This window comes from Eulemur rufifrons, chromosome 17, assembly GCF_041146395.1.
Source record: "Eulemur rufifrons isolate Redbay chromosome 17, OSU_ERuf_1, whole genome shotgun sequence".
NCBI lineage: Eukaryota > Metazoa > Chordata > Mammalia > Primates > Lemuridae > Eulemur > Eulemur rufifrons.
Window position 1 is genome coordinate 47,214,888 of NC_090999.1, and position 26,220 is coordinate 47,241,107.

Genomic DNA, 26,220 nt, shown 5'->3' on the forward strand with positions numbered 1-26,220 from the left:
ACTCTTTCTTATCTGCTTTGTGAAGTCTAAACTATCATGTATCAGGTTCATATGAAGTCATATACGTGCATTTGGGTGCTTTAGTAAGTGGATAATTTTCAGGTATTTTTTTTTCTCTTGAAATTTTCCACCTAATATTATACTTGCCAGATTTAATGCTGATTAGATTTTTATAGTGTGAGATGAGATCTAATCAGAACAGTCCTTTTCTAAGGATTTTAATTATCCTCTTTGAACTTCTTTATTAATGCATAAAATGATTGTCACCAGTTAACTTTCCTACTGGGTAGGAAGTGTAATAATTGGCACAGAATACGTGTTAGAATAAGTAATTGCTTTCTCTGCCCTCTTGCCTTAGCAAGCATTGCTGCTATTTTTGTTTGTTTGTTTTCTATTAGAAGTTTTGCCATAGAGACTAAAGTAGTACCTGAGCAAAGCATAGGGTAAAATTATCCTTAGGTCGTTGTCTACAGACCAAATCAGTTTAAACTAACCGTTGGCATCCCATATATATATTTAAGATACGAGAATATAGTAATTCTCAGATGTACTTGAGCCTGCTGAACATTTTAAATCCTTAATATTGAGAAAAAGTGGTAGGAAAGTATGTCGTATAACCTATACTCTGTAGTAGAAAGATGACTCTTTTAGTGTACTATTGAAGTACACAGGTAGATAAAATTATAATACCCAACCAAAGGTTTCAGATAACTGTCCTAAAATAATTCTTATATAATTATTAATGATGAAGACACTTACAAAATCATGTGTAAAAATTTGACTTTGCAAGTTTAAATTCAGAGAAACTTTATTTTTGATGAAGCATTTTAAATTCAGTACTGAATAGTTTTAAGTTGAAGTTTGATAATAGAGTTAATTTTTAATAATAGATGGTGATAAAAGGGCCTCTGATAGAAGTCTAAACCAAATCAACTCAAAAATTAATACAATATAACTAAGTAAAAGAGGGCTTTGGCAAGACCTGTGATATGTAATTGACCCATTTCTATGTTCCTGAGGGTCTAAAATTATTTTAAGTAATTAACCAGTGATCAAAAAATCAAAGTCAAGTTTCTTGATCATGTCATTATTTATCTTAATTTCATCTTTTGCCTAAATAAAATTGTTAGATATGTCATTATTATTTCCATTGGTTCCATCTTAGCACCTTAAACTTCTTTTTTTCTTTTAATAAATTATTCCCATGTTTTTCCTTTTCCTCAGAACATTTGCACCAGTGTGGGATGTGTTCAAAACATCTACAGAGAAATTAGCAAATTGTCATTTGGATCTTGTTAGAAAATTACAAGAACTAATAAAAGAAGTTCAGAAGTATGGAGAAGAACAAGTAAAATCTCATAAAAAGGTATCAATTTTTTCTTGTTAAAGGATTGATTGGTCAGATATTGAATGCTTTACAGTTCAGTCATTTTGATGAATCATTTCATACTAAACAGACTAAAGAAGAAGTTGCAGGAACTCTGGAAGCTGTCCAAACCATTCAGAGCATAACTCAGGCCCTCCAGAAAGCCAAGGAAAATTACAATGCCAAGTGTGTAGAACAAGAGCGTTTGAAAAAGGAAGGAGCTACACAAAGAGAACTAGAAAAGGTAATTGTAATAAAAATAACACCTCTGGTTTCAAAGCACTTTGACAAACAAGACTGCATTTCATCTTCACATCACACTAAAATACGATGTTATTTTGACATGAAGACAGAGATCCACCATCTTGTCTTGTGGCTACCTGAGACATGGCTTCTGTTCGTAAGTTCCTATTAAATATTTCTTTCTAAGAAATTGGATATGTCAACCTCTTTCTTCGGCCTCTTAGCTGCTTTGGCCTCTGGGGGTATGTTTGCATAGACCTGTTCACCATGGAACAGCATCTGTCAGAATTGTTAAGAATGTCACCTTTGCTTCCCTGTCCCCTTCTCTCATTTTCTGTGTAACAGATATATAAATACTGCACTTGTGTAGCCCATTGGCGAAAACGCATTCTTGGTTTTTGCTGAGTCTATGCTCGCAGGCTATTAGGCCTCAAACTTGGCTTAGAATAAAACTAGCTTTAAATTTTGTTAAGTTGTAGTGCCTGTTATTTAACCTTTCAGTTGACAGGTATTATAATGAATGGAGGAAAGAAAGCCATAGAAAATTCTTTGAGGAGTAGGGGGAGGTTCTTAATAAAAAAAAATTTTAAGTAAAAATGAAGACAGTGTGCCTTATAGTGTTAGTGATTTACCTAAGTAACACAGTAGATTTATAAAATATGTTGTCTGGCAAATGGATTAGTTAACACATAAAAAACAGTCATTTTTTAATGTCAGTGACACATTTGCAGGATATTTTTATAGTAAGATAATTGATGAGATAACTGCTTGGCATAAGATTTAACAATGAGGTAAAAGTTTTTTGAAGCAAGATTTTGGTATACTTAGGCATAGATACGTGAAGGTAAGCTTTAAATGTATGTTGTGGGTGATTTATTGCTGACTTTGACCACATTCAGTTGCATTGTGGTAAACCACCACCTTTTCCCCTGCTCACATTTTAATTGAAAGTAGGTTGTTTTTTTCTCCTTTCAAAACAGTTTAAACTAACCATTTACTTGTTTGATGTGGTATATCTCATTTAGGAATGAGTCATGGGAAGTGATAATTTTGAAGGCTTTAAAATATTTGAAATATCCAGTAAAAAAGAAAACCATATTATACCTATCATATGATTATGACTATAAAAGTGTATATACATGAGCAAAAATTAGAAGAGAATGTGGAAAAATCAAAATGGTTGATGGAATTTAGAGCAATGTATTTCTTTTAATGTTTGCACGATAAATAAAAATTTAGAGGGGATAAAAAGGTGAGACACAGTAAGTTAATGTTTTGAAAACACCCTCTAAGTTTCAGACACATTAATTGTGAATAAAATATAAAAAGAGAAAACAAAACAAAATAGCAGAGTCCAAAAAGAATAATATTATTTCTGTGGACCAGAAATAGAACAGAAATACAGAGTGGCATGTAGAGATTAATTATGCAGGCTTGTTGAACTCAAAAGTCCTAAGGTGGGCAGTAGAATTTGGCTCTTATGTGGTAGAGGGGACTAAATGTTTCGCCTATGAGGTGAGGTATGAAGAGCGTGGCCCACTGTCTAAAGCTGTAGATAGGGAGAAAAGGCTTTTGGGCTGCTGACTAGTGATAAAGGCCTATTGGAAGTTTGGAGTTTAGGTACAGAGACACAATCCTGACTGGGAATCAAGCCAAGGACCTAATTCATGACTGTTTTGGCCATATCCCCAATATTCTTGCAGGGAAATAATTAAAAACTATCTTTATATGATTGAAACTAAATTGGGGCCTTGGAGGGCTGGCAGAAGATAACCTGAAAACTATTTTTTAGGGATGAGTGAGTACAAAGGATAAAGCATAACACTTCTAGGAGGTACCATTTACATTGAATTCTATGAAGTTGTTTAGCAGTAATGATGGAAGAAGAGAGAGAAGAGGGGGACAAAAAATAAAAAATCCTCCCATTCAGAATGAGCAAACAACCAAAATTCTAGAGCACATTTAAGAAATCTAATACTAAGACATCAAGTAAATTTTATAATTAGCGTAAGAATTCACTCCAGATGAAATTTAAATTTATGACTGGGCATGGTCCTAGCACTTTGGGAGGCCAAGGTGGGAGGATTGGTTGAGTTCAGGAGTTTGAGACCAGACTGAGCAAGAGCGAGACCCCATCTCTACAAAAAAATAGAAAAATTAGCCAGGCATCATGGCGCACACCTGTAGTCCCAGCTACTTGGGGCTGAGGCAGGAGAATCACTTGAGCCCAGGCGTTTGAGGTAACAATGAGCTATGATGACAACACTGAACTCTAGCTGGGTGACAGAGTGAGACTGACTAGGGTTAGACTCTCTGAAAAATGAAAAAAAAATTTAAATTTATAAAAGATGAACAAAAACATTTGTGTATCGAGGATTTTCAAGTAAATATAAATTTACATTAAAGAAGATTAAGAAATTAAGAGGCGTAGTGAAGCAAGATCTACTAGATGAGAAAAAAGCTAATTAGAAAACTTGGAAATGAAAAATACAGTTATTGAAATTTTAAAAAAAGCAATATAGAAGAGAAACTTTAGACTTGGTATAATCAAAGAGTAAATTTGGAAGATAGTACTGAGAAACTTCAGTCAGAACATACTATGGAGAAATAAAGACTACCAACATTCATCTAGTATGAATTTAAGAAGGAAAAAAATGGAGGGGTTAGGGGCAAGTAATATATGAAGAGTTAACAGTTCAGAATTTTTCAGAATTGAAGAAATTCAAGAGTCCTCATATTGAAAGTACATTGTAGGTATTAAACAGGTTAAATAAAGATAAATTCAGAAAAATTAGACACCAGAAAAAAAGAGAATATTAAAAGCTAGGAGGTGTTTGTTTTTCCTCATGAAATCAGAATGCATTTTCAGTTGACAATATTGTATAATTGTTGGTAAGGTAGCATTTGTGGTGTAGTTTTATTGCCTGTGTAAATTTGATTGCATGATTGGACAGCTACAATGCTTTCATATTTCAGTTAACAGACCGTTTAAGGACCATTTGAGGAAGGAATAGTTTTGATTGTTGTCTGAAAACCTTTTATTGACACCTTCTGGTAAGATAAAGTGCTTGGAAGAAAAGCTAGAGATGATAGTGGAGTACTTTTAAGAAAGGCTGTGTTGGTAAACAGAGAACTCAAAATGATTTGAAAGAAATAAATCCAAATATACCAATAATTATAATACATGTAAATGAATTGGACTTCTTAGTTCATTTTCTGTTGCTTATAACAGAATACATGAAATTGGGTAATTTATTAAGAAAAGGAATTTCTTACAGTTATGGAAGCTGAGAAGTCCAGGGTCAAAGGGCTGCATCTGGTGAGGGCCTTCTTGCTGGTGGAGACTCTGCAGAGTCACATGGTGGTACAGGGCATAATCACATGGTGAGATGGCTGAGTGTGCTAGCTCAGGTTTCTTTTCCTCTTATAAAGCCACCGGTTCCACTCCTGTAATAACACATTAATCCATGAATGGATCAGTCCATTTGTGAGGGCAGATCCCTCATGATCCAATCAGCTCTTCAAGGACACACCTCTCAATCCCCCACCACATTGGGAATTAAATTTCAACATGAGTTTTGGAGGGGGCAAACATTCAAGCCGTAGCAACTCCTCTAATAATAGATGAATTGTCAAATGAGAATGTTTCATATGATGGAACACTGTATAGCAGGTCAAATAAATGAACTATTAATAAATGGGGTGAAATGATAGATCTGGGATTAAAATACTCTAGCAAAAAAATGTTAGAGGGAGAAGAAGAGAAGGAATAATGAAGCTAGGGGTTGGATTCGTGGGGTCTGTTACACTTATTCTGTGTGTTCTAAAATTTCTATTATAGAAGTAAAAAAAAAACTAGAATGGCATGTATTCACATGGGTAAATCTAAAAAGCATAATGTTGAGCAAGAAAAGAAAAGTTTAAGAAGAATATGTAGCATTTGATGCCTTTTACATAACCTTTAATTCTTTGTAAAAAATACTATTTATGTATAACTAAATGTGTTTTAGGGACATGCATGGGGACAGTAAACACTAAGCACATTATGAAGTTTACCTTTGAGGAGGAATGGGACTGGGAAGAACATGGAGCCTCATTTGTCTATGTGATATTTAATTTTTTTCCAAAAAATAAAAAGTATAAGAGCAAATGTGGTGTGAAACTGACCATATTTCAAAATAATGGCTTTAATAAATGTGTAAGCCATAGGAGCAATTTACTGATAGTACATACTGTAACATACATGCCAGACAGTGAATTGGTATGGCTTACATATCATTAATGCAGTTGTTCACTATTTAAATTAGTTGAAACTTTCCGGAGAATTAAAATGCTCCTAGGTTATAATACTGCTCTCTATTCTTTTTTGTGAAACCTAGTAGGTTTAACATAGTACCTAGTATGTAGTGACCACTTGAAAATATATGGTGACTAGAGATTACGCTTAAAAAAAAGATTCCGAGTCTTTTGATATAAACCAGAAAGTTTAATATAAGGTACTATTTAGATGAAATTAAAGGATTTCTTTTTTTGTTAACATACTGAGTAGGACTGTAGCATATGGTTAAGTCTAAAGGTTGTAAGTTGGTGGCTGAAATCGAGCCTATGCTTCATTTCCCTTTGGTGGGGTGGGCAGTTCAGAAGAAGGGGTACTTTTCTCTATCTGCTTAGAGGTGGCATCTCTGCTTGTGATAGTAGGTGTTGTTAGTGGGTGCTCTGATTTATAGTATATCCTCATCTAGGTCTGAGTAAATAATTTATTTTGGCCTATAATAATAAGCTTTTTATTAACATAAATGTAGATTTTTTTTTTTTTAGACATAGATCTCTGAATCATTTTTCCTTTGATGAACTTGAAAACATAAATACTATGGCTGTTATAACACTATGCTGCTCGTCCTCACTCACAAACACTTATTTTTATAAAACACCATTTAGTAGGCACTGTTTATGGACTGTGACTAAATACTTATTTTATATGTATGTATTTACCTCACAGGGTTGTACTATAAAAATTATAGGCACTTAAACAGAAACATTTCTGATAGTATATTAGTAAATTAATTTACAATGCTAAGGAAATAAATAAAATGTGGAATTTGTTTTATTATCAATAGGTAACATGTTAAAGCCAGTCTTATTTTTGAAAAGAAATGTAACTGTTGCTTTCAAAGCATAGTTTTCTCTTAAGAACAAATGCTCTAACTTTTTTTTAAATGACTTTGCAAAAGTTGCCAAGTTTGTTACTACCAGGGCATTCAGTTTCTGTAATTCTACCCTAAGAATTTATAGCATTACTAAGCATATATACTATTTAGAAAGTTATTTTGACTTAATAATTTAGTATTGTTGTGTAGCTGTTTTCCTATGCGAGATGGTTTTTGCTTTAAAAAAAATGCAGATGTTTTCAGTACAAAATCGTCTAAAATTATCTCTACATCCTTTTATATGATACCCTTAATTTTCTTTAAATTTATTTTTGTGATTCTTAAAACATCTTGTAAATCAACAAATTATTTTCTAAATTTTATTCCCAGTAATTAGTTAGGGTTTCTTTTGTCACTTTTCTGAGATGCTTCTTAAAGTTGGTGTATAATTTCCTTAAGATTCTGGCATATTAGTTTTACCTTTCAAAAGTGACAGCTTATGTAAAAAATACAAATTAGAACTTAAAAAAGGGTACCTTCTTTCTTCCTTCATGCTTTCAAATAAGAGAAATGAAGTTTTACAGTTGCCTGGTGTCGGAGCGTATGCCCCACAAAACTTATGTGTTTATAATTTTGACTTAGATCCAGCTCTTAACCTTTGAGATAAAGATAATAATTTTATGGCCAGGAGTAATGAACAAATAAGTTTGTATGCTGAGTTGAATGGCTAGACCATGCTAGATGCTATGAAGGCTATTAAAGTCTAAATACATGCAATTGCCTCTGTCTTCAAGAAGCTTCCGTTTTCTTAGACAGCCAAGTCATTATTAAATAGTGCAGAACAAGAGGTTAGAGAGAGGGTTGAATGGTAAGCTGAGAAGGGGAAATATCTTGTACAGAATCTTTAAAAAAACACATAAAAAGAAAAGATTATAGGAAAGATCCCATGAAAAAAATTATTTTTAAAAGTACAGACACAATCATTATATTTTTGTAATTTCCTGTTTTTATAAGTCTCCTTTCAAATTGCATATATCTCTAGTAGGAGTGATCTCAACTCATGTCTATCAAAAGCTGACACATAAATTGCTAAGCAATAATTTAATGGACATCAGAGAAAAAGAGCAGGTATTAGGATGAGGAACAAGCAAAGAAGAAAGAGCTACCAGTGGGGCTACATCATTTTGCTAGGCTGTGTCATTAAAAATCATTCTGTGGACTGTAGGTTGTTGATTGTTCTTGTATAGACTGGAAATGTGCCATTAAAATTGTTTGTAAAATAAATTCTAGCAAACTTGGTTATCTGGGTTTTCTGGGAAAGTACTTAGTAAACTGTAAATATCCATTTCACCTAGTTAGTGTTTGAACAGGGCCAGGATGTTATAGGAAATACAGTATCAGTGATATAAAATAATGTCAAAAGGCTGCAAGTGGAAAAAGAGTAATAAAAGAAAAATCTATAGGAACAAACTAGAAAATTGTTGCAGGTTTTAGTCACTTTCTCTAGGGATGGACAGCTCAGTACAACTCAATAACTCAGATATATCCTTATATATCATCAAAATATAGTAGCGTATATTCTTGTTATGTGATATTTTCTTGTTAGAAACCATGGTAATAGCAGGGTACTATTTATTTTATAATTTTAGCTATATGCCAGACCCTGTCCCAAGCATTTTACATAGTTACGTTTTATCATTACCACATCTTTAATAAAATAGATGGTATTGTTCCCATTTTAGGAATGAGATAACTATATAAAGTTTAAAGACAAGGTCAAATGGGTAGTACAGTAGTTCCTTCTTTTTCTGTATTTTCCCTTTCCTCGGTTTCAGTTACCTGCAGTACAGTACAATTAGATATTTTGAGAGAGAGAGACCATATTTACATAACTTTTATTACAATTTATATATTGTATATTATTACAATTGTTCTATTTTATTATTAGTTATTGTTAGTCCCTTACTGTGCCTAATTTATATATTAAACTTTAGCATAGGTATGTATGTAATAGGAAAAAGCATAATAGATAATATAGGGTTTGGTACCATCAGTGGTTTCACGCATCCACTGGGGATCTCGGAATGTGTCTCCTACAGATAAGGTGGAACTACTGTCAATGGTAGAATCAGAATTTTTTTCTTTTGAGATGGTCTTGGTCTGTTGCCTAGGCTAGAGTGCAGTGTCGTCATCGTAGCTCACTGCAACCTCAAATTCCTAGGCCCAAGTGAGATTGTCCTGCCTCAGCCTCCCAAGTATAATAACTGGGACTATAGGCAAGTGCCGCCACACCCAGATACTTTTTAATTTTTTTGTAGACATAGGCTTTCACTGTGTTACTCACGCTGGTCTTGAACCCCTGGCCTTAAGTGGTTCTCCTACCTTGGTCTCCCAAAGAGCTGGAATTACAGGCATGAGCCACTGTGCCTGGCCTAATCTTTAAATTCTTATTTAGTCCAACCCCATCACTCCATCTTTCTATGTCCAAACTGATAAGTCTTTTGAAGACAGTCAAGTTTCTTGATAACATGTGTCTGCCCCAACCTGTAATCTACACATAGTCTTTTCCTTTCCTGAATGTCTGTCTTTCCTAGTATTTATTTTGACTTCTCTGGCTTTGTTACTTTCTACCAGTTTCCAGCTGTTAATGTGTAAGCTGTACAGTACTTTCCTGTATAACTCATCTTCATGTTCTTTACTGCCTAATATTTAATGTTATTAATTTTTTATTGAATAACTTGATAAAACTAGAACTATAATTTTGCAGTAATAGTTTTTTTAAAAAATATAATAGAAGTCCAGGCCGGGCGCGGTGGCTCACGCCTGTAATCCTAGCACTCTGGGAGGCCGAGGTGGGCGGATCATTTGAGCTCAGGAGTTCGAGACCAGCCTGAGCAAGAGCGAGACCCCATCTCTACTAAAAATAGAAAGAAATTATATGGACAGCTAAAAATATATATAGAAAAAATAAGCCGGGCATGGTGGTGCATGCCTGTAGTCCCAACTACTCGGGAGGCTGAGACAGGAGGATCCCTTGAGCTCAGGAGTTTGAGGTTGCTGTGAGCTAGGCTAACGCCACGGCACTCACTCTAGCCTGGGCAACAAAGTGAGACTCTGTCTAAAAAAAAAAAAAAAAAATATAATAGAAGTCTTAAAAAATAGGCAAAGATTAAAAACAAGTTTCTATATTTGCTAAAGCATAATGGAAACTGAGAAATGTTAAGGAAAACCAATCTTCTCAACTTTTGAGATAGGTTTATCGTCTTTAATCAGACAATAAATGAAATTTATGTGTGTGGGGGCAGGAGAAAGGAAGACTCAGAGGCGTGGAAAGGAGTGTCAAACATGTTCTCATTGTATTGTGACATTTTTATATATTGTCAGGAAATTTCTTTCCGTAGTGTGTTAACATATTCTTAGTAACACTGTAGCATTATAACTTTGTTATACAATCTTACTCTGGGATGTAAAAAGAGAGTATTTTAACTATTCAAAGCACATTCCATCAGAAAGAAGAATCGTTGTTTAATTCCTGAGTTATTGTGTGACTATAACAAAAAAATGACTAAGGAAGGCTTTATAACAGGTATTAAAGTTAGGTATGTGTCATATCGAACTCTTAAAATATATTTTAATTTGTTATTTCATAGTAACATATTAGGAAAGAAAAAAGTTAAATGCATGGTTAAAAATGTTTTTGTTTTATTACAGGCAGCTGTTAAATCTAAGAAAGCTACAGATACTTATAAACTCTATGTGGAAAAATACGCATTAGCAAAAGCTGATTTTGAGCAGAAGATGACAGAAACAGCTCAGGTTGGTATTTTAAGGCTTTGAATCGGAAAACAGGATGTTTATGTATACTAATTAAATGTAATTTTTCTATCATATAATTTTTTAGTATTAGAAATTTTTTTCTTTCTTTCTTTTTTTTTTTTTTCCTCCCGCGGCTTCCTCTTTTGTATTAGAAATTTTAAAATCCACGATCTTGATGTTTTAATGATACTATTTAAAAATATGCATCTTGTTTTGGAGATCAAGAACCAAGATGCAATAATTATAATGTCATAGGAATTATTCAGATAGATTAGAAGAGACTGTTTAAAGATAATTGGGGCAGGTGCAGTGGCTCATGCCTGTAATCCCAGCACTTTGAGAGACCGAGGTGGAAGGATGGCTTGAGGCCAGGAATTTGATACCAGCCTGGCCAACATAGCAAGACCTTGTCTCTACAAAACAATTAAAAAAAAAAATTAGCCAGGCATGGTGGTGTGCACCTGTAGTCCCAGCTACTTGGGAGGCTGAGGCAGGAGGATCACTTGTTCCCAAGAGTTCGAGGCTATAGTGAGCTATGATATCACACCATGGCATTCCAGCCTGGGAGACAGAGAGTGAGACCCTATCTCTTAAAAAAAAAAAAAAAAAAAAAGAGATGATTAGGGAAAATGAGGGCATTGGTAGATGATGAAGACACTGCTGAGTGTTAGTCTTGTGTGTGGATTTACTTCTGATTAGGAAGAAAATTGAAAGTGATTCAGTGCTAACACTGTAGCAGTAAAAAAATAAACAAAAACTCCTGCTCTCATAGAATTCATATTTAAGTGAAGAAAGACAGACAAAAATGTCTGCCTTCCATTAGCTTGAGATAAATTATATCTGGTGTAGTGTTCTTAGTGCCTTCATTACAGAGCTGGTTTAAGGTGGGTGCCTTTTATGAATCATACCTAACATTTCCACCCTTACTCTTCTTGTCCTCTTTCTTGGTTATCTTCTTCTTTAGCACTTAACATCATCTCACATAACCAGAAATTTTATTTCCTGTGTCAGTCATGTCAGATTAAGTATGCTGAGATGACTAAGGGCTCCAGAAGTCTCAGGGGTTTGCAATATCAAGGGTTTATTTCTTTCTCATGCTGCATGTTCCTCATGGGTTGGCTGCAGCTCTTTTCCACATTGTCTTTACTCTGGTACTGAGGCTGGTGGATGAACCTCTTTTTGGAATTTTCTTAGTCATCACGTCTGAGGGCCTAGAAACATAATGAAGCACATTGGCTCTCTTACCCGTATTTTTTATTGTCTGTCTTCCCCGACTAAAATGTCAGTTCTGTGAGAACAGGGATTTATTTTGGTTAGTTTTCTGCTATATCCTCAGCATTTAAAATAGTTCCAGCTCGTGATAGGTACTCAGTAAGTATGAAAAAAGGACTTTATGAATCTGATTTTTTGGAACATAGGTCTTCTTTTTGTCTTCCAACTTGAAGTGGTTAACAACTCATATCTCAGAAACCAAAGGCTTGCATGCTGAGTGCACATGCGCATCCATCTTCACCTACCATATAGTAGGCTCCGTGTGAGATGCTGGGTGTATGCGGTATATATGTAAATAAGACAAATATCTCCCTCTTCTAGGTGGAGTTTATAGTATAGAGAAGGGAGGCAGATAGTGAATACATGCTTAAGTATAAAGTTTATAAATTATTGTTAAGTGTCACAAAGGAAAAGAATAGGCTTCCATGAAACAGAATAATAGGAGTGACCTAATTTGGATTAGGGAGTCACGAAAGACCTTTTTGTAGAAGTGACATTCAAAACTGATACCTGAAGAATGAATAATAGGGCAAGAGCGTTCCTGGCTTTGAGTAGGAATGCCCAATGGTAAGAAAATGCTTACTAAAAACTGATTAAGGGGGGATAGTGGTGAGAAATGAGGTTGAATAGATAGGCAAGGACCAGATTTTAGTAAGGATTACGTTTTCTTCTAAGAGCAGCTTGAAGCCACCTAATAAGGGTTTTAGGCAGGGATGTGTCATGATTTGATCTTCATTTTAAAAGATAAATCTGCCACTTTTGTGAAGAATAGATTATAGTATGGCCAATGGAGAATCAGGAGTCCCATTTGGCAGACGGTGTTGTGGTCAGGTAAGAATATGAGGGCCAGTGTGGTGGTCTTGGAGGAGGAGAGAGACATAGGCTGGCTAAAGGGATAATAACCAGAATCTACAAAGAACTGAAGCAAATCAGCAAGAAAAAATCAACTCCATTAAAAGGTGGGCAGAAGACATTAACAGAAGCTTTTCAAAAGAAGATACACCAATGGTCAATAAACATATGAAAAACTGCGCAAGGTCACTAATCATCAGATAAATGCAACTCAAAACCATAGGGAGATATCACCTATCTCCAGTGCGAATGGCTTTTATCAAAAAAGTCCCCAGGTGCTGGCGTGGACGTAGGGAGAAGGGAATGCTTACACATGTTGGTGGGACTGCAAGCTAGTGCAACCTCTATGGAAAGTAGTATAGAGATTCCTCAAAGAACTAAAAGTAGACCTACCATTTGGTACAGCAATCCCACTACTGGGCATTTACCCAAAGGAAAAAAAGTTATTTTATCAAAAAGACACTTGCACTAGAATGTTTATTGCAGAACAATTCACAGCTGCAAAGATGCGGAATCAACCCAACTGCCCATCAATTCATGAGTGAATTAATAAAATGTAGTATATGTACACACCATGGAGTACTACTCAGCCATAAAAAATGAATTAATACCAATCTAGATGGAACTGGAGACCAGCCTCCTAAGTGAATTATCACAAGAATGGAAAAACAAACACCACATGTACTCACTATTAAATTGGAACTGATGGATCAGCACTCATGTGCATAGATGGAAGTAAAACTCAATGGAAATCATGCAGGTGGGAGGGGGAGGAAGGAATGGGTGAAATCATACCTAACGGGTACAGTGTACACTATCTGGGTGATGGGAACACTTATAACTTTGACTCAGACAGTACAAAAGCAATCCATGTAATCAAAACATTTGTACTCTGGTAATATTCTGAAATTTAAAAAAGGCTAAAATAAAAAGAAAAAAAAGTGTAGCATAGTAAATACATACACCAGTAATATAGTGGTTTATTACCATTATTAATTATACTGTCTATATGTCATTGTATATGCTATATAGTGCTTTTCTATGACTGGCACTACAGTGTGTTTACACCAGCATCACCATAAACATCTGAGTAATACATTGCACTACGACTGCTGTGATGTTGTTAGGCCATAGAAATTTTTCAACTCAATTATACTCCTAGGGGATCACTGTTGTATATGGGGTCCATAGTTGACCAAAACATCTTTATGTCGTGCATGACTGTACTTTTTAAAAAATTAATGGAACAATAAATGTGAACACAGTGAATTTGAAATTATAAGAGGAAAAAGCCTGTCTAATTTGTTTAAGAAAGTTTATTTATACTCAAACACTTGAGACTGTATTCATTTTACATTGCTGAATTACTCTGAGTTTAGTAGTCACTAATTTTGAGAAATTGGGATAGTTAGCAGTGTCCCCTCCAAAATCCCCCAGTTTTAAAATTAATATTGTGTCTGAATCGTGCTTTAAGTTTCTTTGTGAATTCATACTTTAAGATATTTCTAAGTAATTAAGGATCTGACTTATTCAGTATAGCTGTTTTAAAAAGGAATGAAGAGATGTTTCCTTGGAGTTGGGGGTCATCCATATAAAATTAATGGCCACCTGTCTATGAGAAAATATCTTGTTCGTGTGCTGTAATTTAAGCTGAGGGCCATTTCTTATAATATGAAATTTGAATTTTCCTCCTACTGAATATTCCTCACTTGTTGAGAGTGATTCAGGATCTTGAAATATTGGTAGTGTATTCTCATTGACCTGGTCAAAATTAGTCAATGACAGATATTCCAATTTATCTATGCCACTCCTCATGAATAAAAGTGATTTAAGTTTTTGGACTGTTATGGTATTACTGTCAAAACTGTAATTTTACCATTATGGATTTTTTTTTTTTAGAGGTTCATACCATTTACACAAATGTAGACATCATGTGGCTTAATGATTTCTGGTCATGTAATTCAGTGCTGAAGAAATGTTGACATTAAATATGGGATGAGGGCATTCAATTTGATAAACTAATCAGAGAAAAATAATAAGGCATTTAGGACCATTCCTTAGAACTGGTTTAATTTGGCAAAAAATTAGATAATTAGATTTGTGCAGTAGAAATGACAAATGTACTTTGTTTGAAAATGGGTAGTTCACGATTTCCCAAATTCTGTTTTGAGGAATGTTACTGTTCTGAGATAATAGATGTTCAGGGAAGAAGAAAAACAAAAAGGTTGTGAGGTCAAAGAAATTTAGAAAATGGCTGGGCTAAGAAAGTGAAAAGTGTCATTATTTCAATATTTCTCAGAGCTTTTGATATGTTTATTGTGAAGCCAAGTCCAGCAGTGATTTTTTTCCCTCTGGGGAATAAGTATAAGAGCAACTTGGAAAATTTTTCCAAACAACATTATCTTTCCCATCTCCATCCCACAGGTAGTACTGGAGGATCTATGTGTTTTGTAGTTTGAAAACATTCCCCAAGTTGTCTCATACATCGCCACCTTTGGTTGAGAACTGCTAGTATAGACCAAATTTCTTTGATCATAGACTATGTGTTTTGGAGATTGTGTTACAACATTTCAAGGGTTAGACATTTTTAAAATTTATGGGGTAGATTATAAAGTCCTCAGAAGTAAACTATAGTTTTTGCTGTACCAACTAGTTGTTCTTCAGTTTTGAAACTCTTTTCCCTTGGCTTTTGTAACACTGTTGTCTTTTGGGTCTCCTTCTAATTTCCTGATCATGATTTTAGATTTTAATGTATAATATCTTCAAAATCTGCAAAAGTTTATATTTGCCTAAGAACTGGCATAACAAAAGGTTAATTTTTCTCAATGCTGTATTTTCGTTTATCTGCTAGACCCATTTGTCTAGAGGCATTATTAAGCATTTTGTAATAATGATAGCTTGTTAAATTTGGTTATGTATATTGAGATATTTTTAAATTTAATTTAATTTAATTTATTTTTTTAGAGATGGGAGTGTCACTTTGTTGCCCAGGCTGGCTTTGAACTCCTGGGCTCAAGAGATCCTCCTGCCTCAGCCTTCCGAGTAGATGGGATTACAGGTGCATGCCACTGCATCCAGCTTTTATTGAGATGATTTCTAAAAGCTCTTTTGATTCCAGAATATATATATGTGTGTACCTATACATACATATTATAAATATGTAACTTTTCATATTTGCTACCTAGAAATTTCAAGATATTGAAGAAACTCATCTCATTCACATAAAGGAAATTATAGGATCCTTGTCAAATGCTATAAAGGAAATTCATTTGCAAATAGGCCAGGTAAGTTTGTTTTAGTTTATTTTGAATGCATTCATGAAAATTTTATGTTCATTTATCGCTCTTCAAACTATTTTATCACCCTGTCCAAAACTCACAAGTATGATACTGAATTATTCTAGATCAAAAATATGTATTTACATGTATTAGAGATAAAATAAACTGAATTTTTGATCATTTGGCCACCAAGGATGATAATTCAAATTAATTTTTTTAAGTTAACTGTACTCAGTCTTTTTTATATTACAATTCTGAAGTTAACCAATTGTTGAATATTTCCTTTTTCAGGTTTTATTTACTATTTTAAAATTTTGAGCAGCAACCTAGTCAGTTATAGAACTTGTACTTAGAAATGTTCCAAAAATATAAAAGGTTTAATGATGACAATTTGGGATAAATTGCAATATATTAGAGAAAGGTGAAGTCTGCTATTCTTTATTATTAAAAACCTAAAAGTATTTTTATTATTCATATAAAGTTTATCACAAGAATTATATCTCTAAAATACTCAAAGATGGGAACAGGAAGCTGCTTTAATTTCTAAGGCTGTGAGGCCATACATTAAGGGATTAATGTAAGAAGTGATTGGTCCTCACAGATCTGATAACACTATAAATTAGGTAAACAGAAGTTCTCAAAGGCCCTTGGGTGAAAAATATGTGTTTGATGTAATGAATTTTAACTGCCTTGTTGAAGTTTTATCTCAAATACAGTTAGAATATTTGTGGAAAAAAAATTACCTTTATTCCATTTTAATAGGTCCATGAAGAATTTATAAATAACATGGCTAACACTACAGTTGAAAGTTTGATACAAAAATTTGCTGACTCAAAAGGCACTGGGAAGGAAAGACCTGGTAAGATGATAAATTCTACAAGGAAACATTTTCAAATTTCCCATCCAGTAACAAATATGTTTGCCTTTATTTATTTATTTTTGAGATAGGATTCTCTCTTTGTTGCCCAGGCTAGAGTGCAATAGCACATGATCATAGCTCACTGCAGCCTGGAACTCCTGGGCTCAAGCAGTCCTCCTTTCTCAGCCTCTGAGTAGCTGGGACTATGGTTGCATGACACCACACCCAGCTAATTAAAAAAATTTTTTCTTTTTAAGACACAGGTCTGCCTTTAAATTCATGTATGTAGGGGGTAATTTCAACTTTATATCACATGTCTGAACTGAGTAACATTTCTAAACCATAAAATAAAGCTAAACCTAAAAACAGGGCATGCCTAAAAATTTGTGTAAAATCTCAGGTATTATTTTATTTGTGTTTGATTATATGTTAAATTAAGATTTTTGTTTTGGCCTTTTGTTGTTAATACCGTGATTTTCTATTATTTGAAATAGTTATATTTACTCGATTAATCTATTGCAATTTGTTTAGATTTTTGAAAGTAGAGTCACCTACAGAAGGGTATTTTAATAGAAGAAAGATTGAGAGAATATTGAACCCTACATAAGACCCTTTCTTAAAATTTAGCAACTACTTTATTTTCTCATTCATACATGCATTCAACAAATACATTTATCGAATCCTAACAGTATACCAGACACCATTCTAGACACTTAGGGGATATAACAATGAATAAATGAATACAGAAATCCTATTTGCTATTTTTATGAAAAAGTGGTTACAAGAGTCCCAAATTCTATTTTCAATAAGTTTGTTATAGTATATTGAATATAATAGCCCATTCTCCTCCCCTGCTTAGCATACTTACATTCTTCCAGATTTCTTTAATCTGTTAGTTACTATACTATGCTCTTATAAAACATTGATTTCACTCCACAGGTAAAAGTAATTCAGCCCAGTAAAGAAGTTAAAATATGATACGGAATAGGAAAATGAACAAGTGCTTTGCGGAGAAGTCTGAGAGCCATTTTTTTATCAATACCATTCATAGAACTAAGACTCAAAACCTAAATCATCTTTAGTTTCTTCTTCTTCCCAAATTTCATTAATTTTTAAATCTTACTGATTCAATTATGTTAGTATTTTTCTCTTCAGACCTTCTTTCTCTGCTTTCTCCATCTGCCTGATTAATTTGCAGATTTTTCATACTGACACAGTAGACATTTCTTCTCCAATCCATTTTACATGTTATAACACATTCATCTTCTGACTATACGATTATGAACTTAAAATTACACTACTCATAAATCTTTGAATTGTCATTACAGATAGAATGAAAGTTACCCTCTGGACTTGGATTCAAAGCCTTTAAGGATCTTGTGCTGACCAGTCTTTACTCTTACTATTCCTAGTAATAATTCCTATAAATAGGAATTATTTTTATTCTGGTACTTTCACTGTGGCCAGCTGAACTGCTTGTTATTTCCCGTACATGCCCATACATTTCCCATACATGCCCATACATGCCCTTTTTTCCCTTTAGTACCTACTTATGTTCTTACTCTAGAAAATGCTATATATCCCACTCCTTTTCTACCCATATTTTCCCGTTTATGTGTTGAATGAATGAACTCTTAGAGAGCCAGATAATGTACTACTTCTTCCATCAAAAGTGCCAGAGAATTTTAACTGTATGTACTTTTTTTTGTATTGTTGTTGTCTACATTTAAATTTTAATAGTTTTGCACTTGTGAAAAAAGTTCTGTATTCATCTAATTATTTTCTCTATTTGTGAAAAGTACATTTTTATAGAATGAATCAACAAATGAGCTTATAATGGTAAGGTTAGGGTGTTAAGAAGGTTGAAATGGATGGATTTGCTGTTAGAAAATTCTTTGTTAAGTGAATACTAAATAATTATATTTAATGTTTAATGAGCACTAACTCTGTGCCATGTACTATGCCAACCACTTTCCAGGCATACTTTGATCTTCAGCAGCTCTTTGAAGTAGGTACTATTACTCCCTTTTTACAGATGAGGGAAAGTTTGAGACATTAAATGATTTGCCTAAGCTAGTACATGGCAGAGCTGGGATTCAGTTCCAGGATTTTTGATTCCAAGGCCTATGCTTTGGAAAAATTAGAGTAAAACTAAGTATAGATATATAGAGAGAATGAGGATGTTGAGATACAGAAGTACAGAATAGCATAAAACCCTAAAACTCTTTGTAAGGAGATTAAGTTATAAGTGAATACTAGTTAAGAGAGGTAAACACTTAGAGAAACAAACAGATATTTTTTTCCATAGAGACAGGGTTTTACTCTGTTGCCTGGGCTAGAGTACAGTGGTGCCACCATTGCTCACTATAACTTCAAACTCTTGGACTGCAGCGACCCTTGCCTCAGCCTCCTGAGTAGCTAGGATTACAAGCATTTGCCACAATGCCTAGCTAATTTTTCTATGTTTTTGTAGAGACGAGGTCTTGCTATTTTGCCCAGGCTGGTCTCAAACTCTTGGCTTCAAGCAATCTTCCCGCCTCAGCCTCCCAAAGTGCTGGGATTACAGGCGTGAGCCACCGTGCCCGGCAAGAATTTTTATACAGGTATTTAGAAGAGTTTCTAGAATGAAAGCAAAGGCAAATTGGCTGGTTAAAAATACCTTAGATGGAAAATGAATAAGATTGGTGGATTGTATCAGTGTTAGTATCTTGGTTGTGACATCACACTGTAGTTTTACAAAATATGATCATTGTGGGAAACCAGGCAAAGTGTTCAAGGGATCTCCCTATATTATTTTTTATAACTGTATATAAATCTACAATTATCTCAATAAAAATTTCAATTAGAAAACTACCTTGAAACCAACGTACTTGAGCTAAAATGTGGACCTAAACTGATGAACCATACCGTTTTCCTCTGAGTCACAAATGATCCATTTAAGGAAAAAGAAAGAATACAGAGACTCAGCTTGAGGTGGATCAGTATTTTTCTTAAAGTATTAATAAACCAGAGAATAATTGTAATATTAAAATGTGTTCTGAATCAAGCCAATTTTTTCTTGATTGGCATTTTACCTCTTCCCTGATATAACTTTTCCCACTCTACTTTGGCTTCCTGGGCTCTTTCACTGTTTTTTTTTTTTGTTTGTTTATATTTCCTAAGACACTGCTCTGTCAAGGGCTTATAAGTATGTGGCATTTGTACTGCTTTTATTCATGGCAGATACCATTACTAGATCATTGCATTCTTTGTCCAGAGAAGACCTTAGAATCTCTCTCATCTCAGTGCTGTAGGCGGTCACTGCCAATATTTAGAGTTGGCACTCAGATTTAAACCTATCATCTGTGGCTTAGTTCAGTAGAGATTCTTTGTTTGTAAATGTCTGAAAGCCAACATAAATAAGCTTAAGCAAAAATTCCATGCATTGACTTTTTTAACCCGGAAGGCTGGAATGTATTCAAGGACCAAATGGATGTCATCAGAACCTCGTTTCACTTATTTCTCTCATTTCTGCTTATCTCTGCTTAGCTTCAGTTTCTTAAGTTCCTGCTGTAAACTTTCTCCCCATTGTTGGGAAGGAAGACATCAGTGGTCCCAGGCCTATATCAATTCAGTTTAGAAACCTACTAGAAAGAATTTCTTTTTTCTAGTGTTAGCATATTAATTTCAGGGAAGGTTTTGTTTTTGTCACATGCCTGTCTTTGAATAAATCAGTGTGTTTATTTATTTTTGAGACAGGGTCTTGCTCTGTTCCCCTGGCTCAAGTGCAATGGCATCATCATAGCTCACTGTAACCTCAAACTCCTGGACTCAAGCAATCCTCTTGCTCATCCCTCCGGAGTAGTTGGGACTACAGTTATGTGCTACCATGACTACCTAATTTTTTAAAAATGTTTTTTGTAGAGATGGGGTCTCACTATGTTGCCCAGGGTGGTCTCAACTCCTGGCCTCAAGTAATCTTCCTGCCTTAGCCTCCCAAAATGCTAGGATTACAGGCCTGAGCCACCACACCCAGTCTAATATTTTACATATGTATGTGGCACATGTGATATTTTGATACAAGCATATACAGTGTGTAATGATCAAATCAGGGTAATCGGAATATCCATCACCTCAAGCATTTGTCATTTCTTCATGTTAGGACCTTTCCAATTCTACTCTTTTAGTTATTTTGAAATATACCATAAAGTATTGTTAGCTGTAGTCACTCTGCTCTATCGAACATTAGAACTTACACTTCTAGCTAACTGTACGTTTATACCCATTGACCAACCTTTCTTCATTCTCCTCTTCTGACACACTCTTTTCAGCCTCTGGCATGTATCATCTATTATTCTATTTTCTACCTTCACGACATCAACTTTTTTAGCTTACACATATGAGTGAGAACATATAAAATTTGTCTTCCTACACAGTTGTTTTATTAATTTCCTTCTATTGGTTAGTTATTTAAAATAGCTTTATATCAGAAATTGCCTTTAGACTCACTGCCTGATTAAGTTCTGGACTTTTAGATCATGTTTATTTTCTTGTCTTTAGTACATAGTGGAGTAGTTTGTGGTCTGCTCTTTACCAGTAGTGAGATCTTTAAGCCTCAGTGTCCTCATCTGTAAAATGGGGATAATATTAGTATCTGCTTCATGGGGCTGTTGTGAGGTTTACATGAGGTAATGTAACATTTATTAAGTATTTAATAAATATTTTCAAAAAATAATACATTCCTGAAGAATAGGTAACTACTACTATGTTCTGTTTCTTTATAATTTTACTGGCCTCAAGATATACTAAGACATGTAGAAAATACCTATAGCTATATGGTAGGAGGTAAGAGAGAGGCCAAGAACTGTGATGGTACGGGCTTTCTGAGAGTCACTAAACCCAGAATTAGGTATCTGTTTTGGGATGAATGTTGACATTGTGTATGCATGTGACTGGCTTTCAAAAAAGTCCTACAACTAACTTTACAAAAAGAAGGGATATGGGGAGAGTAGAAGGGATATTTCTTGTCTGGTTGAGTTGACTAGTTACAGGCCAAGATGACTAGTTACACCTCTTTCATATGTATTTTGTTCAGTTTATGGGCACCTGAACAAATGAGTGTAGGGGCCCATTGCAATAAGAATTTTGTGTTTCTCAGAAAAATAACATACAAAATTTTGCATGTGATTGTATGGAATTTGTGGACTTAAAAGATTTTGTTTTATATTACTGATTTCTATTAACATTTATTTCTCCTGTTTTGTAAGGGCCCCCTCTGGTGGATGAGTTCCTTCTTAAAATAGTTTTAGTTCTATGAGATACAGATTTAAAAACAAAAACAAGAGACCTAGTTTTTTTAAAATTTGTATACCTAAAAGTTAACCTACTTTTCTGGGGCTGAAAAATGATACTAATTTTATCTTTAGTCAGTTATCTGTTAAAAGATATATCCTGTTACTTTATGTTTCCAGTTCTTCTGTGTAAAATACTTTGATAGCATTAAAAAAATTTCCCCCACTCACTGAAATACTGTTACATAAGTGCTACTGTTAGGTACTGTGTGCTAATCGATGGGACCACTGGAACTCCTGAAATATCGTCATACTATTTATTATATGTAGTGACTTTTTTGTGATTACTTTCTAAGTGTAGTACTTCCTTGTTTCTCTGGAATTTGAGTCACTATAAGTGGATGTTTTGAATATCAAAGCACCTGTGGTCTGAAAGGGTCATTTTATATTCCAATGACATTATCTTTGTAGTCCTGACCATTCTCATATATTTTAGTTGCTAAAAGAGGTTAAAATACATATGTTCCTATTTTGTAGTCATTCTGCTAATTTTACTGTGTGCTATTTGTAATTCATAAAAGTTCAGCAAATGTCCATTTATAAGGAAAAAAAGAAAATAAAAATTTGGTAGGCCAGTATGTAATCTGTTTAAATAAAAGGCTTTGTTGAAAAACTTATCTGTACTTTCATTATATGATATTAATAAGTTTATAGATACAAATCTTTAAAATTAAAGATACAAATGGGAGAAGTCTGAGAAATGTGGACATAAAAAAACAATTGGCCACAACAAAAAGAGAAAAATAAGATTCATGTGGTGAGACTACCTAAATGACAATGTATTAGTTGGGATATTTGGAATATTTTAGCTACTACATTAGATATATTATTGTAAATTACAGAATAAAGCAAATCATTTTTTAAAAATGTAATCTAGTTATCTTTCCAGACCCCAGATTAGGAATAATGCCAAACCTTTAAAGAGAGCCTCCTACCCCTACCACCCCACCCAAATGTTTTTGCTTTTTTTGAAATCAGAAAAACAAAAACCCTTGTGTAGAAACCAAAATTAAAAATAGATAAGAAGAGGCAAAGACCCACTAACCATATCAGTTATGCCGTGATGTTGTGGTTTTTCTGTTAGCTAGCAAGAGGGAAATGACCAGAAAAAGAAGAAAAAAAAGAGTGGATAATGATTAGGGAAAGAGGATAATATACGTAGATTAGTACCAATGGGAGAATGAAAAAGGAGAGCCTACAAAGAAAATAACACTGAACAGCTCCACTCTGTGAGGCAATATACCTCCACTTATGGAACTCTGCCCTGTGGGGTTGTATATAGAGTATGCTGTTAAAAACATCCATTTATACGTCATTATTCGGCATGCCACCTGATAATTGATTATCTTTTACATCTTTTAGAGCAAGAGTTGGTAAATTTATGGCCATTGAGCCAAATTTTAACTCTGCCTACTTTTGTGAAACTTACAAGCAAAGAATGGGTTTTACCTTTTTAAATGGTTGGGGGGAACATCAAAGAAGAGTAGTATTTTGCAACACAGGAAAATTACATGAAATTCAGATTTCAGTCTATAAATAAATTTTGTTTAAACACAGTCACATTTGTTTATGTATTTTCTAAATTGTCTGTGGCTGCTTTCACACTACAACAGCAGAGTTGAAAAATTATGACAGATTGTGTGGCCCACAAAGTCTAAAATATTTACTATCTGACCCTTCAGAGAAAAACTCTACCCACCCCTGTGTTAGAGAGTACATTTCTTGTGTGGCGTACTAGCATACAGTATATCATGATACATTAGAATTATGTAGCTCTTGACAATACATAAGCTTTTTTCAAAAAGCAGATTCTGCTGTTTTGGGTTCAGAAATCATTTAATCTGACATCCTACAGCAACTACATCTGCATTTATATCACAGCACAGTAATTGATCCTCATAATAATAATCCTAAATTGTGAAGTAAACATTAAACTATTTTGAGCAGACTTTGTTCAGGCAAGCTTAGTTCATTGATTTGAGGTACCCATTAAAAATATTAATAAATGCATAAATATTCTGGCAGCAAAATACAAGTGAAAATATAAAGTAAGCTGATTATAATTGTTACTTCTAAAAATTGTATGTATAGTAACAAGGACAGGGTTTTAGTTCTTTTTGCAGCATGTAAAAGAAGCTAACTCAATCCAAGTTGAACTTAAAAGGAAATCTATTGGAAAAAAAAATGAGGCATTCCAAGGATCTAAAATCAGGAATATAGCCAGGCCTCAGAAGGAAACAGTAGGAAAGCTAGGTATCATTTTTCCTTTATTCTATCTCTTGGTTTCTACTGCTTTTTTATTTGCTTTGCAGAATGGCTCTTTTTGCTTCTCCAGACACATGATATAAGGTCATCTCCCAGTAATTTCTAGGTTTTTAAGACTTTTTCTTTAATTGAAGCCACAGCTCTGAATTAACCCAAATGTTTGTCCCTTTCCAAATATCTTAAAGAAAGAATGTGGTTGGTCCACCTTGGCTCAGGTAATCTTCTTTCAAGTCCAGTCAGTTCTGGCCAGGTCATACAGTATAAACATGGCTTCTGCACCTACTACTTGTTGGGAAGGAAGCATTTCCTAGAGAAAAGCCGTGATAATGAGCTCAGCATATCCTCCAAACATCTCCTGCAGTCACTCTCACCTAGGAGATATATTAAAGTTTCTGGAGGTAGGAATTAGGGAAAGGTAGGGATGTGGTTTGAAAATGCATATTCAGCATAACTTTTTTCTCTAAACTTTTGTTATGAAAACTTTCAAACATACAGAATAATTGAAAGCATGTTACAGTGAAGGACTATATACCTACCACTTTGATTCCACCGCTGACATTTTACCTTAATATCTGTTTTATTACATCTATCTACCCCTCTCTCTGTTCATCTATCAATCCATCTTTTTTTATGCATTTCAGAGTAAGTTGCAGAAGTCAATATACGTTCCCCCAAATACTTTAGTATGTGTATTATCCCTCTTTTTTTATTGTGGTAAATTAACATAAAATTCACAATTTTAACCAATTTTAACCATTTAGCTCAGTGACATTTAGTACATTCATAATATTGTATAGCCGTAACCACTATCTAGTTCTAGAATATTTTAATTATTCCAAAAAAGAAATCTTGTTCACTTTCATTTCCCTCCAACCCCCAGCCCCTGGAAAAAAGTAATGTGCTTTTCTGTCTCTTTGAATTTACCTGTTCTAGATATTTCATATAAATGGATGGATATTTCATATAAATGGAATCATACAATATGTGGCCTTTTATGTCTGCCTTCTTTCATTTAGCATAATGTTTTCAAGACTTATCCATGTTGCATCTTGTGTCAATACTTCATTCCTTTTTGTAGGTGAATAATATTCCATTGTATGGATATGCCACATTTTGTTTATCCGTTCATCTGCTGATGGACATTTGGTTGTTTCCACCTTTTGGCCATTGAGAATAGTGCTGCTATGAACGTATGTGTACAGTTTTTGTTGGAGTGTCTGTTTCAGTGCTTTTGGGTATATACCTAGGAGTGGAATTATTGCATCAGATGGTGATTCTGTGTTTGAGTTTTCCACAGCAGTTGTACTCCTACACATTCCTTCCAGCAATGGTGCAGGTTCCATTTTCCCTTTTTATTTTAAAAAAAATATAGCCATCCTAGTGAGTGTGAGGCAGTGTATGATTGTGGTTTTGATTTGTGTTTCCCTAATGACTAATGATATTGAGCATCTTTTCATGTGTTGCTTAGGTATTTGTAGAATATATCATCTTTGGAGAAATGATTATTTGCCTGTTTTTAAATTGGATTATCTTTTTGTTGTTGAGTTCTAAGAGTTCTTTAGTCTGGATACTAGATTCTTATCAGATATATGATTTGCAGATATTTTCTTCGATTGTGTGAGTTGTCTTTTCATTTTCCCGATAGTGTCTTTTTTTTTTTTTTTTTTTTTGGACAGAGTCTCACTCTGTTGCCCAGGCTAGAGTGAGTGCCGTGGCGTCAGCCTAGCTCACAGCAACCTCAAACTCCTGAGCTCAAGCGATCCTCCTGTCTCAGCCTTCCGAGTAGCTGGGA

At 34.2% G+C, this 26,220-nt stretch overlaps 1 protein-coding gene across 2 annotated transcripts in view; it reads left to right on the forward strand.

The window, feature by feature from the left end:
* Nucleotides 1-26,220, forward strand: part of FCHO2 (FCH and mu domain containing endocytic adaptor 2) — a 109,473-nt gene that overhangs the window by 27,314 nt on the left and 55,939 nt on the right. Inside the window, exons 4-8 of one of the 2 annotated variants that reach the window (XM_069492779.1) lie at nt 1,225-1,366; nt 1,458-1,610; nt 10,468-10,572; nt 15,882-15,980; nt 16,737-16,833. In XM_069492779.1, the coding sequence (XP_069348880.1) occupies nt 1,225-1,366; nt 1,458-1,610; nt 10,468-10,572; nt 15,882-15,980; nt 16,737-16,833 (596 nt within the window). The remainder of the gene's footprint in view (nt 1-1,224; nt 1,367-1,457; nt 1,611-10,467; nt 10,573-15,881; nt 15,981-16,736; nt 16,834-26,220) is intronic. The other variant, XM_069492778.1, reaches the window with a different exon arrangement.